Below are 17,851 nucleotides of genomic sequence, written 5' to 3'. Positions count from 1 at the left end.
TCAGAAGACATCACTGTATCTGTGCTGGGCGCTGCAGACCTGCCTGGGGGTCACCAGGGGTCTTCACCTCTCACTGGTCTCTCCGTCGGTGGTCTCCCGCTGCCCCACCCCCACCCCGGGGTCCACAAACCAACAAGGCTCAGACCCCCGGAGACAGGAGAAGGGCTTCCAGAGATGGCTGCTTATCCATTTTTTCCCCTAATATATAGTGGCTAATAGAGAAGATAACTGCTTTGGCACTTCCTTTCTCTAAATGAAAGATAGTTTGATAGTATATTTTGATTATAGATGTTCTTATAGTCAGATTGGGACCCGAACTTGAATGTTGAGTCATATGTTTGTGTTATTGCTGTGGTCTTTTTATCATACCTTTTTCCTTTCCTACATTTTCCTTTTTAAAAAATGGCCTTTAAACTTGTGTGTTCTCAATGTCGTATGAATGTACTTAACATGAGTTTGGTGATTGTCTCTCTTCAAAGACTCTTCAACCCACAAGGAAGCAGGTTACATGTTGCTCTGAGACTCATTTCCCAGCGCATTGCTGTCTGATCTTTCAAACTTATCATAATATTTCTGTCAGTGATTGCATTTAAAATATCAGTGTGTGTGTATATAGAGAAAGAAATCTGTTTGTAAAGTAGAATTTATATATAATATATGTAATCAGAGATACATATGTTATATATACATATGTGGGATGTATGACTTATTTTTCCTTATACACAGAATTCAGCTATCATGTATATATAAATAAACTTATTTTATTAGCCAGAGCATTAAGTTGCTAATACATTTTGCATTCTTTTCATTTTTAGATAACTTTTAAGTCTTCCTTAAGTACCAACACCATGTATCCATCTGTATCTATTTTAACAGTAAGTTGGATTTTTATCAGTGTGATGAGCTAATAGCCATTTATCATTTGTTAAAACAAATTCTTTAGGCCATGCTTGGGATTTCTCCCCCAAAAGTCATTTGTCTATGGGTCTTTGAAGATATTGGTGTCAAGATACATCCTCCTCATCTGCCCCTCCCTGGACTCTGGACCATATTGTAAATATCTTCAGTCAGAGAAATATGAAGTTAACCTGACCACAGAGTGTCACCATTTCACAGAGTAACAGTGCCTAAACGTGGCACTATTGCAAACAATTTTTGTGGCTTGAGCCCTCCGTTCATTCTTGAATGATCCATCCTGGAATTCCTGCAGCTCCTGGGGCCCATTAGCATCACCTGTTTTAGGAGGATGTCATTATAATGCAGACTAGTGGGAGCCATGGGCCTTCAGGTACATCAAGAAAGGGTGCTTTCCGTTCACAGCAAGAAAGCCTCATCTAAATAAACAAGGGGCACTGTCAGCCTTTACTTGATCTGATTGGTTACTTAACCTGATAATCATATATTCAACATTGATATTCATAAAGTACTTTCCATGTCATTTCAAATAGAAAAAGTAGGAGGAGGGAAAAAAGGAAAGAGCACATAGAATGTTCCAGTAAGTGACCAGCTTTTTTAACTCTGTGTGTGTGACCTTGGGCAGGTACCCTGTTTTCTGGGTGTTAGGAGACAGGGGGATTCTAGATAAGTCACTGGACTTGGAGTCAGAAGAAGACTTCTCATCCCAGCTCTGCCACTTCCTGGACAGGAAACTTCAGGTAAGTCACGCAGCTCTCAGGACTGTCATCACACAGTGAGACACACACTGAGAACAGGTGGTCCTGGGCAGTGTGATGATACTCCTGGAGTTGTGCAGTGCACAGCCCTAATGGCAGTGCATGTCAACCTTGATCCTGCTTCCTGAGGTCAAATTGAGGACTCAGTGTAGTAAGCATGGGAATGTGCACAGTACCGGCTGCATTCAGCTCACCACCTCCCCTTCTCTCCTCGAGGTGCGTCCCCACATTGCAGGATCTGGGTTTTGGTTACTTCTTTTCTCTAGGGTTAAACTTAAATGCAGTGGATTTCAGGTCCATTCTGTTACACTGGGGACTGCAAGAGCCTTTCTGGATACTGAGGGCATAAGTTAAAGCTCAGGGGGTGTCATCCAATACTAGCTTGGAGCACCCTTTAAGATTTTTAACCAGAAAACCTCTTTTTATGTGTACTAGCTTTCTGGCAGATGGGGAAGCCAAGGCACAGGGAACATCCAGAGCATGTATGGCCAACATGTGTAAGAACTGAATTTGCCCACAGTCCCTTTCTAGTGCATCAGCGAGTTAGAGCCCAGGCCCGTGCATGGAAAATAAGGTGCAGAGAAGGGAAGCAATGTGGTCAAGGTCAAGCAACTGACAAACACCATGCTTGGGGGCAGAAAGGCGCCAGGCAGGGACCTGATCTGCTGCTGGGTCTGAGGGAGCCTGGAAGAGGCAACAGGCTTAGTTTGTTTCTTTTGAGTCCCTGAGGCTGCTTCCCACCAAGGCTGGTTCACAGTCATCTCCAGGCACATGTCCACAGTCACACACGCAGCACAGGTAGAGCTGGAGAGCACTGACGTTAGCCCTGAAGCACCTGGAGTCAGTCCTGCCTCAGCCACTCTCTCTACTTCTGATCTAATGGCCTTGAGCTTCAGTTTTCTCATCTGTGAAATGGGACTGCTGGGTGTCAGCCTTGCCCTCCTAGGTAGTGAAATACACAGGCCCAGATGAGCCACCCCCACAGCCTACACGGATCCAGCCTCCCCACCACCCACAGAAAAATCTAGGAGGTCAGGCACATGATCCTGCTGAGAACGCCTGAGCGCCTCTCTGCACACAGCCCTGGGCGGGCCATTTCCCTTTCAGCTTGGTGAATGGTGGAAACTCATGGAAAACAGCAGACAAAGCAGCCCTGGCACAGGGAAGCTTCCAGAGAGGCCCAGTCACGGGGATGCTGGGGCTGGAAACCAAAAACCACTGTGCTCTGTAAGTCCCCTAGGCACAGCAGAGGCAGAAGGGGAGATGAGCACCAGGCGAGTGGTGGTGGACGCGCCCGCAGAGGCCAGCTCCAGCATGCCTCTGCAGAGGCACAAGGTGTCCTTCAGGGCAGCTCAGTCACCGTCCTCCCTGGACGGCCTCCCAGCTTCCAGGACCGTTGCCGTGAGTGGTTATGTCCGAACACCCAGAGTCTATGTAGGGATGACACCCAGTGGGCCCACAGGTGGCCTGGGTGCCCGCGTGACCCGCAGGGCCCTGGGCATCAGCAGCGTCTTCCTGCAGGGCCTGCGGAGCTCAGGCCTGGCCACGGCACCTGCTCCCAGCCTGGAGAGGGACCTTGGTGCCGTCGAGGACCTGGGGGGTTGCCTGGTGGAATACATGGCCAAGGTACATGCCCTGGAGAAAATCAGCCAGGAGCTGGAGGCACAGCTGCGCATGCACCTGGAGAGCAAAGCTACGCGATCAGAGAACTGGGGTGCCCTCCGGGCCTCATGGGCCAGCAGCTGCCAGCAGGTGAGTGCCTGAGAGAGGATGCTGACTGGCTGCCTGCTGCCCCATCTCTGGGGGTCATTAAAGAGAGAAAGGGTGCTGAGGTGGGGTGGGAGGTGGAGGGGGCAAGGAAGTGAGTGGCCTGAGGCCAGAGAGACTGACCATAACCCCTTACACTTCCATGCTAAAAACATTAATGACAGTGATAAAAAGAATAAAAGGGGGCACCATTTATTAAGGTGCCCTCGGGGCCAGGCCCATGCCAGACCCTCCGAGACACTGTCTCCTCTAGGATTCAAAGCAGTACTGTGCAGAGGATCGTTCACTGGTTGCATTTTTAGATGAGAAAACCGAGGCACAAAGAAGTTATGTGCCCCAAAATCACACAGCCAATGGGGAAACAGAGCTGAGGTTTGAACCTAAATTTTTCCATCTCCAAAGCTTGCATTTCTCCCCTCAGCCTGGGCTGACTCTGTAACTTTGTGTTAAGAAAGGGTTTTTACAGCCTTCATCAAGCGGAATGGTTTTTACAGCCATCAGCACCACCCAACGGCTGTGGCATTACAGACGATGGCTAAATGGAGGCGTGTTCCTACTTGCATCAATTCAGGGCTGTCCTGTAGAAATCTGAGCCATGCAGGTAATTGACAAATTTATTACCCACAGTAATAAAAGTAAAAAGAAACATGTGAGGTTCATATTAGTGTATTTTATTTAACTCATTATATTTTAAATGTTATTTCAACATATAATCAATACTAAAATTATTACTGAGATAATTTACATTTGGATAGAAGTTCTGCAATGATGGAAAAGTACTGTATCCATACCATCTAGTTATCTCTGGCTACTGAGCACTTGATGCGTGGCTAATGAGAATGAGGAACCGAGATTTTTCTTTTATTTCATTTTCATTCCTTTAAATTTAAACAGCCACAAGTGGCCAGTGGCTACCTTGACCAGGGCAGGGCACAGAGGTTTCCTCCTTGCTTGGTCAGGACCTGCTCTCCAGGGTGGTTCTGCAGGATGCTGAGATCATCAGTCACGTCTGCTTGCAGCCTGTGGTTCTGACACTGGGCCCGCAGCTAGCTTTGCACATTTCATGTCTCTTTGTGGTGGCTGGCTTCTCTGTTCCCCTCCTCCCACAAATGCTGGCCTTGGCATCCCTCTGAGCTAAATCAGCCTCTAGCCGAGCCAGGAACTGCCAGCTCAGACCCCTTGCACCCTGGGGCTCAGCACACAGCCCCCAGGGGAACATCACAGACCTTCATTCATGTGTGACTGGGTGATGCTGGGCAGACACACTCAGGGGCTCCCCATTTGCCCCTCTTGCCTCCCACTTCATCCCCTGGAGGCTTCTCCACTGCCAGCTGGTGCCCAGCAGACAGCACAGTACACATGACACCCAACACTGTCCTCTCGGCTCTTCCTCAGAGCTGCTGCTCTGCTCACATCCATCTGTGTTGGGAGGAGAGCCATCTCAGAGCAGCCTGGGGCCTTGAAGCTGACAAATCTCAGCCAGCCATTCCTCCAGGGTTCTCCAACAGTAATAATACCAAATTTTTGTGTCCTACAAGCCACCAGAATGCCCCTATTCCAATATTTCTTTATTTCATTGGAAAAGACTCTGATGCTGGGAGGGATTGGGGGCAGGAGGAGAAGGGGACGACAGAGGATGAGATGGCTGGATGGCATCACTGACTCGATGGACGTGAGTCTGAGTGAAGTCCGGGAGTTGGTGATGGACAGGGAGGCCTGGTGTGCTGCGATTCATGGGGTCTCAAAGAGTCGGACATGACTGAGCGACTGAACTGAACTGAACTGAATATTTCTTTATTGGAATATTCCGATATTTCAGCTCCTGCCAGATAATTTCTTACACTCAGCTCCCACACAGACTTTTCATAAGTCAAATGTCCCAATTCCTAAGTCAAAAAGTATAGTGACAAAACTTAGTCCATACTCAACAGAGACTGACTTAATCTGGCTTCAGAGGCTTCAGCAGCTTGCCCAACTTCTTTGAGCCTCAGTTTCCTTATCTATAAAATGGGTATAATAATGCCATGGGTATTCCAACAAGTCCATAGATAAATAAGTTACATAGGTCCTGCCCGTAGGTAGACTACAGATCAGAAAAATGCATAGTGAGAGTGGTACAGGTACAGTGCTGTGGGCTAGACACCAAGACAGTCAGCCCCCAAATAGGGGCCATTTTCATTTTAAGTGACTTGAGATTCTAGCTATGAATACAGAGTTCCCTTTTTCCTCTTTTATGAAACACGGACTTGAAGATTCAGTTAGAACAACCTGTAAAATGGAATTATTTCTGTTTCACATGGCCCAGTCCTCCAGCCATATCTAGCTCTGTTTCATCCAAAAAAATAAATAAGTAAATAAGAAAATCCTACATATCTGAGAAAGACACACAGTTTTTCCTCTGTTGCTGTTGCAAAACTGACCCATGTGGGCTATCCGCCTCCCCCTTCAGCTTTACTAACACCTTCTCTCCACCTGGTATTCTCCACCCAATCACCAGAGGAGAAGGGGAATGATCTCTTGTCCAGAGTGATCTTTTGGACACATGCAATCCATAATGCAAATTCTGCATTATAACCCTGCCCGAACCCTCTGGGCTTCTCCTCACCGACAGGACTAAATCCACAACCCTGAGCTCAGTCCACAGGGCCCTCCCAAAGTCACCTCTGTCCCAGCCACACCACCCACCTGGGAGGCTGTGAACACACCGTGTGCCCTCGGCCTGCTGTTCCTCTGTGGCCTCGTGACAGCCTGCACACACATCCACTGCAGCGGTTGCCATGTTGTCCTGCGTCATTTGCGTGTCTAGGCCCTCACATACTAGACTCACTTAGGCACATGGACAGGTCAGGTGAACCTGAATTTGGATGTTGGCTCTGCTACCTTCCAGCTGGGCGGCTTTGAGTTGGTTATGTAACTTCTCTGAGCTTGTTTCCTCATTTGCAATTTGGGCGTCACTGTATCTACTGTGTGGAGCTGTTAGGGGGTTAACTGAATGTCACGTACTTGGTCAAATCAGTGGCTAACAGCCTAGAAAGACAGTTTCATTCCTGGCACTGCAGATACCTAGAGCCACATACACGATCGATGGTCAACACTGAGAGGGACCCGTTCCCTTCAAATCCTGGCTCTGCCCCTCACATGGTTGGTCCATGTGAGGGGCACATCCACCCCACACCTCCCTTTCCCTGTCTTTGAGATGGATGAACACCTCACCAGTGGAAAGGGGCCACTATGAGCATGAACTGAAATAAGATGTGAAGGGGGGTTGCATGGACTATGAAGGGCTGTGCGGGTGCAGCGTGGTGTCCTCAAAGAGGACCCGCCCCCCTGGGAGCTGGGCCACAGGCCCTGGGGTTGCTATTGGGACCATGGCCCCCTTCAGGGCCTTAAAAGGACCCCTTACTCCCCGATCCCCAAGCAGTGTCCTCATCACCCAAGGGCCGCAGGAGATCGCTCCCTCCTAAGCCCTATCTATCCCCAAACAGCAGGCCCAGCTTCTGGGCACTGAGAAATGATGCCTTTCCCTCGGGGAGTGGGGCCCACTGCCTCCCTGGGTGCAGGTCATGGAGCCCTAGACTCCCACCCGCCAGTCCCCATAGGGCTCAGGAGGGACCTGTCCCCCAGGCACTCTCCCCCTTTTGGCCTAGTGATCAGCCCCCCGCACCTCCACAGTCCATTTGTTTCAGAATGTGCCTCCTTCTCCTCATGGGGGCTCAGAGGCAGCCACGCATGCCGAGTGCTCCTGGGCTCCTCTGCCCTCACTTGGATTTCTTGGCCTGGAGCTTCCTGCCTGTCTCTCCAAACACCTGTCCCCAGCATTCCCGACACTTCACAACACTCCTGTACCCTCTCCCCTTGGCAGCCCAGTCTCCTCCACCTGCAGCCACTTCCTCCCCTCTGTGCACCGCCTCCTCATCCTTCAAGTCTATTTCAATGGCACCTCTGCTGTGAAGTCCTCCCTGATCTTCTTTGGCCCCTCAGAACCAGCACTGAGGCCTGGGGTCAAGCTCTCAGTAACTGAGCCCTAAAGGGGCTGAATGGTGGTTGGACACCTAGAGAAAAATGTCACCTTCTCCCTAGCCTGGGCCCCCAACAGAATCCAACATGGACCCCTGTCACCCACGAGTAGGTTGAGCTGGGAAGTCCATTTCAGTGACACTTTCTCAGACTCAGCTCTAGGAGCAATGGAGAAGTTCAGAGCAAGTACCAAGCATGATTTCATGTCCAACACTTCTGTAGCTGTTTGAGAAGGAAAAAGAAAAAAGATTGAGAGGGGATAGTTTTAATGGAGAGTTCCCAGAGCTTTCCTGGGAAGAGGCCCCTCTGCCCCGGAGCCTCCCACAGCCTCTCCACCTCCACCAGGAGTTTTCACCACCAGCCTCGAGGAGACACAGGCGTACTTTCAGAAGAACAAGGAAGAGGGTGAGAGGGGGAAAGAGAGTGCTGTCCCTGTAGACAAAGCCCCAGCATGGGACGTGACCCAGGACGGGGGCTCAGGAGTTCACAGCACAGCAGTCCAGTGAGCAGCCTGGGGAGATCGTCTCCCTTCCACTTCACTGTGTAAGTTTATCAGCCTTGGAAGAACTGGGGTCAGAGTCAGAGCCAGCTTCATGGGGGCAGACCCACTGCCACACTATGGAGCCCAAACTCTAATAGGCCCCAAAGTTGGGGTTTAAGTCTCAGTAGCTGCCTGCAAAATCCATGGACGGAGGAGCCTGGTGGGCTGCAGTCCATGCGTCACTAAGAGTCGGACACGACTGAGCGACTTCACTTTCACTTCTCACTTTCATGCATTGGAAAAGGAAATGGCAACCCACTCCAGTGTTCTTGCCTGGAGAATCCCAGGGATGCGGAAGCCTGGTGGGCTCCCGTCTGTGGGGTCGCACAGAGTCGAACACAACTGAAGTGACTTAGCAGCAGCAGCAGCTGCCATATTGAAACTTTCACTAGCTGTTTCTTTGAATTCTTGTTTTGTAAGTGAAGTCCAATGGCACAGTGAAGCGTGTGTCAGGGACTTGGAGCCTCGGCTCCCCTGTCTCTCTGGGACAGCCAGGTCCTGTGACCCCTTGCAACTCAAGGCCTCTTCTGACCTCCCCTCCTTGCCCCACCCCCAGCAAAGGCCTGGTCACAGGGGCAGGGAGGGTCAGGGTGGTGTCTCGGGGGGCAGATCCGAGACTGGCAGCACCACAGTGCATTCAACAGGCAACTGACAGGAGAAAGGTGAGCCTTTCACCCACCCTCGATCCAGGTGCCTACAGAGCATTACTGAGGTTCAGTACTCTTAGGGGCCTGTTGTCCTCCATGTTAGGGTGGCCAGTCTGTAGAAAGGGAGATGCCTGGCTGGACTTCCCCATCCCTGGCCAGGATCTAGCACATCAGTCCAGTAGCTGGCAGGAAGGGTAACCCCATAGTAGCAGCCCTCACAGCTCCCCCAAATCACAGGGCATGGCCCCCCAGGTGCCTGTGGGTTGCATCTGTGCCTTGATTGCCCCTGTACTCAAAGGACTACAAAATTAAACAGCAAAAATGAGTAGGACAGGTCAAGAGAAAAAATAGAAAGAAAGGAAAATTCTAATACCTTTCAAGGCACCCCTTTTCCTGCTTTTTGAAAGCAGGAAAGCACAAGGAGCTCTGTGCTTTCATTTTACACTGGGACTTACAAAGTATGAAGCCTGTCCTAGTTAGAGTTAAATGTATATGAAGTTCTTTTTAATGTCCAAACGTCTCTCTCAGCGACTCAGCTGTGTTAGAATAGAAACTCTCAGCTACTTCTGCTCAGCAGTAAAACAGATGGAAGAACTCCCAGATGGTGGCCAAGAGGTCAAGGAGGACCCGGGTACCAGCTCAGGCAGAAGGTGGTCCTTTCCCTCTCTGGCTTTGCTTAGTGCTCTGACTTTTCATGCCAAGTGAATAACGCTGATAATAAGTTCTGGCGGCAACATCAGGCCCTTTCATGCTCAAATATGCCAACCTCAAGCTTGGAATTGGGCAATATCCCTGCCTCAGAGCTGCTCATGAAAGAAGAGTAGGAACAGAGGTGGAGCAGCCACATAGTCAAAGCACCGGGAGTGAGCAGAGGCCAGCGCTGTGGAGAGGCTGCAGGTGGAGGAAAGGGGACCGTGGAGGCTTAAGTCTCCACTGAAATTAGTGGTCTCCATGGGAGAAAACAGCGGCTTATACCTCCAATGGCGAGGGCTGTCAGCTGGAGGCAAGGAGAAGTCAAAACTATTGAAAGGCAAAAGGATTCAAATTTCAAATGGGCCTGATTTTAATATTTCCCCCACTCTCACAGTCTCTCTTTCTGTCCCTTGCAGAGAAGGAGTCCATACTCTGAGGATCTACCTATTTGGGGAAACTACCAGAAACAGGGAATCTGGATCCAGGCCAGGTTTCTCTCCTCACAGCACTTGGGGTCCTAGCAGTTTTTTGTTTTGTTTAAAAAAAAAAAAAAGATATGAGAAGAACCCTCCCCACTGAATACATGAAAGGCCACAGGGTCACTGTTGTGATTCACAACCTAGTATCCCTGAAAGGCGGAGAGAGGAAGAACCTGAGCAGTTTTAGAACCTGTAAAAGCTTGAATACATTTACCCAAGATAAACCACTCAGTCTGTTTCTCGATAGATACAATGAAGTGAGAGCAGGCCCGTGAGGTAGTCACTCTGTTAGCAGATCTATAAGGGACACTGAAGGATCATTAGAAATGTAACTAAAGAGAGAGAGATACATTGAGAGTTCCTCTGAGGAAGAGTGATGTGTAAGATTGGAAAAATTCCTTGGATGGAACAGGCGAGGGGAAGGAGGCCTAAGGCTCTTGATTGAGTAATACAGGTGGTCAGTAAGCTGCTTTCTAAGAAAAGTTGTTTTTTATTTCTTGAGGGCTCTTCTTTTGCTACATAGAGTCTCTCAGAGGGAGCAGAATTGCTGAAGAAAATAAGGGAGAGACTGAGTCCTGTCACTTGGGGCCTCTAGGCCCTTCCCACACGCTGTTTAGTCACTCTTAAATCTCTTAAGATCTGTTAAAACGTCAGGTCCATGTTGAGGAAGCCAGCAGAGGAGTCTAGATAATAGGGATGTCCTGCAAAGACTGGGGATTATTAAGCCGGGGAGACTGAGGCCCCACAGACCTGAAGACAAGTTCTTTCTTGATCGCTCTACATCTCGATTCCTCATCTGGATAATGAGGATATTTGGACACTTTCTTCAATGATAAATTGTCTCTAAGAAGAAAACACTGGTAGCCTTCCTGCAGAAATTAAAAAAAGGATGAGTACTGTCTCTACTACTGTGTAACACTGGTCAGAGGTAGTAGTCAATTCGATCAGAAAACAATTGGAAAGCACCAAGAATTTGAATACAAGAGGGAAAATGTTGGTCTTCCTGGAGTATCCGAAAGGTTCCATGTGAAAACTTTACCACAAACAATAACATAATTTTAGTAAAGTACCAGGTTACTTAAAAAATTAAAAGTCAATGCCATTGTATCTATAAATAACAAAAAAGATATAATGAAAGAGAAAAATCTTACTTATGATAGCAAAAAATAAAATGAAATGCCTTTACATGAATTTAACAAGAAATGTCCAAAATCTATATGAGACCACCATAAAACTCTCCTGAAAGACCCAAATAGAAAGAAATACCTTGCACTGAAATATAAAGACTTGAAAGCATAAAGATTCCAGTTCTCCCTATTGATTTATAAATTTAATGCAATTCTAATTTTTAAAATAGTAACATTGCTTTTTTAGAGCTAGATGGGTTCATTATAAATTTCACTTGTAAGAGGAAAAAGGCAAGAAGAGCCAAGAAGAAAAACTAAAAAAGAAGAGAAAGCTCTTTCAGATAATAAAACATACTAGAAAGTCTCAATCATTAAAGCAAACAAAGGATAGAAAGGCCACTGAAACGTAAGACAAAATTTAAAAGTAAGCCCCACTGCATATGGAAATTAGTATTGATCAAGGCAGCCTTTGCAACCAAGCCTTTTCAGTGAGTGGTATTCAGGAAACTGGATAGTCATAAGGAAAATAATAAAATCATACCCATTCCTCACTATATTTTAGGATCAATTCCAAATTCATTCTAGATTTAAATGTAAAAGAGGAAGCCACACAAGGCTAAATTCTTTATAACTTGGCTGTGGGGACATTTTTTCTTGATATAATTCAAAATCTAAAAGCAAACTTACTGATCTTTTAAAATATTGATAAATTTGATTACCAAAATTTTTTAAATTTTGCATTCTCAAACAACAACATAAGCATAACTGAAAAATAAATGGCAAACTAAAAAATAAGTATTTGCAACTTAGAATATAAAGGGTTAATATCTCCATTATACAGACAGCATTTAAAATTTAAGGATTAAAAAAAGTCAGCAACACTCTTATTTTTAAGTGGGCTAGAGATATGAATAGACTGTTTACATACAAAAAATAAAAAGAAAAAAAATTTACAATCAACTAATTTCTTTTAATTGGAGGATAATTACTTTACAATATTTTGATGGTTTTTGCCATACATTGACATGAATCAGCCACGGGTGCACAGGTGTTCCCCCATCTTGAACTCTCCTCTCTAAAGTTAAAATGATTTTTAACCACATAAAAGAATGCTCAATTTCAGTCATAATAGTAAAATATAAAAAATAAAACAAAATGAAAACCTACCTGAGACCATTTATATCTATCAGATTGGCAAAGCTCCATAAATGTGTCAGTCTGTTCTGTTGGTGAAGCTCTGTGCTCTGCTGTGCTCAGTCACTCAGTCATGTCCGACTCTTTGTGACTCCATGGACTATAGTCCGCCAGGCTCCTCTGCCCATGAGATTTTCCTGGCAAGAATACTAAAGTGTGTTGCCATTTCCTACTCCAGGGATCTTCCCAACCCAGGGATTGAACCCACGTCTCTACGTCTCCCACATTGTCATGAGGATTCTTTACCACTGTGCCACCTGGGAAGCCCAGGTGAAGCTCTAGGGAAGTTCATATAATACTGATGGGAATGGAAAATATTGTAATCACTTGTGAAGAAGAATTTGGCAATATCTATACAAATTTATATGCATTTATGTATATTGAAGTTGATCCAGCAATCCCACTTCTAAGACTCTCTCCCAATGACACACTGGCAAAAACATGAACAAGAAGTATGCATAAGACTATTTATTTCAATTCTATGAATAATGGCAAAAAATTGGAAGCAACCCAACTACCAATCAGTAGGGACTAGTTGAATAAGCTGTGAATTATATGTCCACAAAAGAAATGAGAAATAACTCTGTAAACTATTATGGAAAATCTCCAGGATATATTGTTGGGTTACAAGGTGGAGAGAATATGTATGTTATTGACCACTTATCTAAGAAAGAGGAAGGGATATGAGTACATGCATACATATTGCCTTATAATTGAAAAAATTTTTTTAACATGTTTTTAAATGATCACTTACAGGAAGCAGGCAGAGGGAAAAGAAATAGACACTAGAGTTGTTTTAATTTATCTTGTTATGTGGAGATGACTTTGGGACCATGCAAATATTTTAGAGAGTTATAAAACAAAATAAAATCTTAAAGAGAAAGCTCTAAAAATCAAAAAGAAAAAGAAACAAATGAATCCAACTATGTTTCAAACTTATGGTATAATCACACAGAGAAGAACTATTCCAAGTGACTTTTAAAATCACAGTAATCCCTAGTGGGGATGCAGAAGAGTACTGCAAAAAGAATTTCAAATTATTTCAGTAATCATGTTGTTGGTTGTAGGTCAACATAAAATAAATATATATCCATTTCCTAACTCTGATCAGTGAAAAGACTTAGAAACTATGGCCAACCCAGTGGTACTGAGCATTTTTAGCCTCTGGTTTTGGTCTCTAACCACCATCTTTCACTATAAGAACAGAAGCTCCTTGGAGAAATGGCTAGATCCAGGTTTGGGGGCAATGAGTCTGAGGAACCAAGGAAACTATAAAGAACTACTAGAGTCACATTAAAAGATTTAATAGTCAATTTGAATAAACCCCCACTAATCAAAGATGGCAAAATACCAATAAGAATATTAACTATAGTAGATTGAAATACATAAAAATGTTTAAATCTATGCATTCAGTATTGTACTCTTCTCCTCCAAAATCCACCTTGGAGTCTTCTGAGGAACCAACTCAGTTTTTTGAAAACTGGTAGATAATGAGCCAGACATTTTTCCTGACTTTCCTATAAGAACTATAGGTATATCATGGTTGCAGTTTTAAAAAGAAGAAAAAGAAAAAAAAGAGAGGAAGCATCATTTTGTAGAAGTATTACAGTTAAAAACAAATAAGAATGTAATTATTAATTTTATTTGTATATCATAAAAGTAATTCTTAAAACAGCATTTGAATATCACCACTTTGCAAATAATGTATCTAGGCAATAACAAGAATCAAATAGCTACTAATCTCACAAAAAAAGACCAGCAGACTTGTACCTTCTGATGGAGCACGCAACACCACCTATGAAGTAGCCTTGCCAAAAAAAGAAAGAAACAAACAAGAAAATTGCAAGTGATTAAGTCTCAAGAAAGAACTACGGGAAATACAGAGGTCAGATGAACATGTTAACTGACACCATGGGGATGAAGTCAGCAAATCCAGGCAGTAGGAAACTACAGGGGTAACCATCCAATTTTTTCAGCAAGCAAAAATTACCAGGGGAAAAAGGAGAGATGGGGGATCTATAAGTTAAAAGAGATTAAATTGACATATCAGCCCATTGAAATGGACTTTATTTGGACCACTCTTCAAAGAAACTGTAAAAAATATATCAAACAAGTGAAGAAAGAGGAACTGGATATTTGGTGCTATTGAAGAATTGTATTTACTTTTTAGATGCTATGTATATTTAGATTTGTAGAAGTTATGTGGTTTTTTAAAAGATGCATGTTTATAATTTAGCAATGCCATACTGAAATATCTGAAGAAGAAATAATATCCAGGATTTGTTTAAAACAATCTGGGACAGGATGGAAATGTGAGGGGATATTGGTATAACAAAAGAAGAAAAGAAAAAGCCATGTGTTTATAATCATACTGCTGATGGGTATACGGGGATCCATTATACCATTCTCTTTTTATATATGTTTGACATTTTCACAATAAAAATGATTGATCCGTAGGTATAACATGAAATAATATATGTACATTGCTGGGAGCATACTTAATACCCAATTAAGTTTGTAGAATTGAATAAATGAGAAGATCGCAACATTAAGTGGGTGGTAACATAAACAACTATGTTTACATGAGAGGTTCAAACCACAGACACTGAAGAAGTTGAGGAGCGGGGTACTGACTAGCCCTCAGAGGTACCCCCAAGAAATGGAGACCAAATGTGAGACCCAAAGAACCTGCCAGAGGGTGACCCTTCAACCCAGGCCCAGCGTGGACCAAGCTGGGAATTAGGACCAGGTGTGACCGCCTGCAGGGCAATCTGCACTTGGAGCTGACCTCCCAACTGTCAAAGGGAAGGTCTGTATTGGACATTTGTTATAAGTCAGCAAAACAGGTTTTATTAATATTCAGACTACGGCAGTAGGAGAGAGAGACTTCAGAATAGAACTGAGCTCAACTCCACTGAAACAAAAGGTAGGAGGCTTTTTAAATGCTGGTGTGCTACAGGAGAATGCTGAAGGAGGCTGAGGAGGGTGGTCCAGGTGATCTGGCCATCCATGTTCGCTAACTGGCACTTATCCAGAGGAGAAACACACATCTCACATCTTTATGATGGGCACAGACTGGAGCAAGGAGCCCCCTGAAATTAGCATCACACCAGGAACTGGGAGAGGGGGAACTATGTCCCCAAATGTTTGCATATCACAGAGACAGCTCCCAGGTCCTAGAGGAAACATTCTGAGTTGTAGGAGATTCATATCTCAAAACAGTAGAGAAAAGATTTACAGTTCCATGTTTCCCAAAGTAGTTGTCTAAGAAAAGGTAGAGCAGGGGCCTGTTGTCAGGCTGGAACAGTAAACTCTTTGGGGAGCTTGAGCTCCCTCAGGAAGGCATTTTAAGTGGGCTGAGGTCAGCCTAGGGACATGCTTGGATGCAGACGGAAGCCGTGTGAGAGTTCTGTCAGGTCCCCTAGTTGGAGGGCGGTGGGGGGTGAGAGTGCCGTGCAGTTTGCAGGTCTCCCCTCCAAGCGCCAAGCTCTCGCAGTCCTGCCCTGCTGTCTATTCCAAGAGTGGTGCAACACAGCACACAAAAGGCAGCCCATGAATGGCTGGGCAGTGAGGGCTAAATACAGGAGCAGGCGGTCTAAGGTTTCAAATCAGAACCCTGACGTGAAATACTAGAAACAGCCCAAATGCCCCATAAAGCTAGATAATGCAGTAGACTCCTCTGCAGTTATAAGAAAGAAGGAAGCTTGTTATGTCCCAGTGAGAAACTATGGTGCATGCTCAGTAGCTTAGTCGTGTCTGACTCTTTGCCACTCTATGGACTGTAGCCTGCCAGGCTCCTCTGTCCATGGGATTTTCCTGGCAAAAATACTGGAGTGGGTTGCCATTTACTTCTCTAGGGGATCTTCCCAACCCAGGGATTGAACCTGCATCTCCTGCTTGGCAGGTAGCTTCTTTACCACTGAACCACCTGTGAAACTAAATATATATATATATATATATTTTTTTTTTTTAATCAAAAGGCAGACTGCAAAACCTATCTATGCTATGCTACCATTTGTGTTTAAGGCAAAAGAGAGAGAGGAAGAAAGAGAGAGGGGTCCTTAAGGAAGGAGAAAGAAAGAAAGAGGGGAAGGGAAGAAGGAAAGGGAAGGAGGGAGGGAGAGAGGAAGAAAGGTGGAGTGCAGCCTGTCCCTGGAAGTATACACAAGTGGTGGCAATGGCTGCTTCCAGTGTGGAGCTGGGTGACTGGAGACACGGTGGGAACAGGCTTACTTTGGGCTCTTGCACCATTTGAATGATATGTCTTAAAAGAAAATAAAGTTATAAATAAAACTGCTACCAGTGACTTGGGGTGAGTTCCAGTCAGGTCCAGGGCTGGTGAAGCCCCCACAGCCTCAGAGAAGTACCAAACCAGGTGTGAGGAAAGAAGACTTTTCCCAACGAGCCTTCTCTCAAAACAAAACCCCAAGAGCAACAGGAGAGACCCTCCACCGACCTACACTTTCCAGAAGAACTAAATTACAACAATCCAGGCAAGTGCCAAGGACAAATGTGATGCCTCTTTCCAGCGAGTTATTGAAAAAATGGTTGAACCCAGCAGAATGTAATCCATACCCACCCCAGTCCCCAAAAAGGCTTATGCTGATCTACCAAAGTTGAGGACTCAATTTAGAAAAATAAAATCTAGTTTATCGTTGTCTGGCTGGAAAAAAGCACATAAAGACTCATTTACCTGGTTGTAAACGAGATGGTAGAGCAGAGTGTCACAAATACATTATTTAGCAGAAATGAGAAGTTATGTCAGCCATTATCAGTAAGTTACAAAAAGCAATGTGCACAGAGTGGAAAACTCCATCACAAAACCGACCAACTGGTAGTTTTTATTTATCTATTTTAGGGACCAATGAGGAAAACATGGGGAGAGAAGTAAAGTTTAAAAGGCCCCCTTCTCAGCAGACTCTGGGCAAAGTTTCACCCGAGGCAAACAACCCTCACCGCCCACACCTGCTGGAGCTGTGTCCCCCAGCACCAAGGACAGAGGCCCCTCCCCCGGCACCCAGGCCCCACCCTCCCTTGCCCTCCCTGGCTGAGCAAAGTACTTCCAGGCCTCACCCCCAGCCTTTAATTGTGTTATTTCTTCATCATCTCTGACCGATTCAGGTAAGGGCCCACTGCTCAGGCCTGTTCCCAGCTAACTCTGAGGAGGAAGGTTATTTGATAAACAAATTGATTGTTACTTGGGGAGGGATGTGACTCTGAACTTACTAGCGCTGCTTTATGTTCCTAATAAAGGTGGAAAGGCTCTTTGCCCATGTGTGGCTGTGAAGTGTGAATGAGACGAGGAAGACAGGTTCCTGGCCTGTCCCCAGAAGTGCTGCCTGCAGACTGAATTGCACCTGATGGGATTTTAGCTCCCATAGGCACCTGGCAGTTCACCCAGGGCCAGCCAGGCCAGGCCTTCGCTGCAGGGGGCACCCCTGGGCAGGCGGTTCACCCAGGTCCCAGCTGCCCTCTGGAGCGGGCATAGGTGCCCTGGGAGTTCTATACGATTCCCTCCCAAGAACTGTGCTCTCTGATAGAACCCATGGAGACGAACTGTGTGCACCGTCACTCTGGGCGCTCAGGTAGCGCCTTCATCAGTGTGACACCTGCAGATATTACCAGGAGCTTTATTCACTGTCTCAGCGGATTCTCGCCACAGTGTCTCTGTCACCCAGAAAAATGGAGGCGTGCCCACTTGATCAGTCTGCCA

The 17,851-nt window shown here is 45.6% G+C and overlaps 1 protein-coding gene across 1 annotated transcript in view; it reads left to right on the top strand.

Moving 5' to 3' along the window:
- The first annotated feature begins 2,936 nt into the window (after positions 1-2,936).
- The window catches only part of BFSP2 (beaded filament structural protein 2), a 76,980-nt gene continuing 62,065 nt past the window's right edge, over positions 2,937-17,851 (top strand). Inside the window, exon 1 of the mRNA XM_055570123.1 lies at positions 2,937-3,425. Within this exon, the coding sequence (XP_055426098.1) occupies positions 2,937-3,425 (489 nt within the window). The remainder of the gene's footprint in view (positions 3,426-17,851) is intronic.

The sequence above is a fragment of the Bubalus kerabau genome, chromosome 2 (assembly GCF_029407905.1).
Source record: "Bubalus kerabau isolate K-KA32 ecotype Philippines breed swamp buffalo chromosome 2, PCC_UOA_SB_1v2, whole genome shotgun sequence".
In the NCBI taxonomy this organism is placed as follows: Eukaryota; Metazoa; Chordata; class Mammalia; order Artiodactyla; family Bovidae; genus Bubalus; species Bubalus kerabau.
Note: the sequence above shows the minus strand (reverse complement) of the source record. Positions and strands in the feature narration are given on the sequence as shown.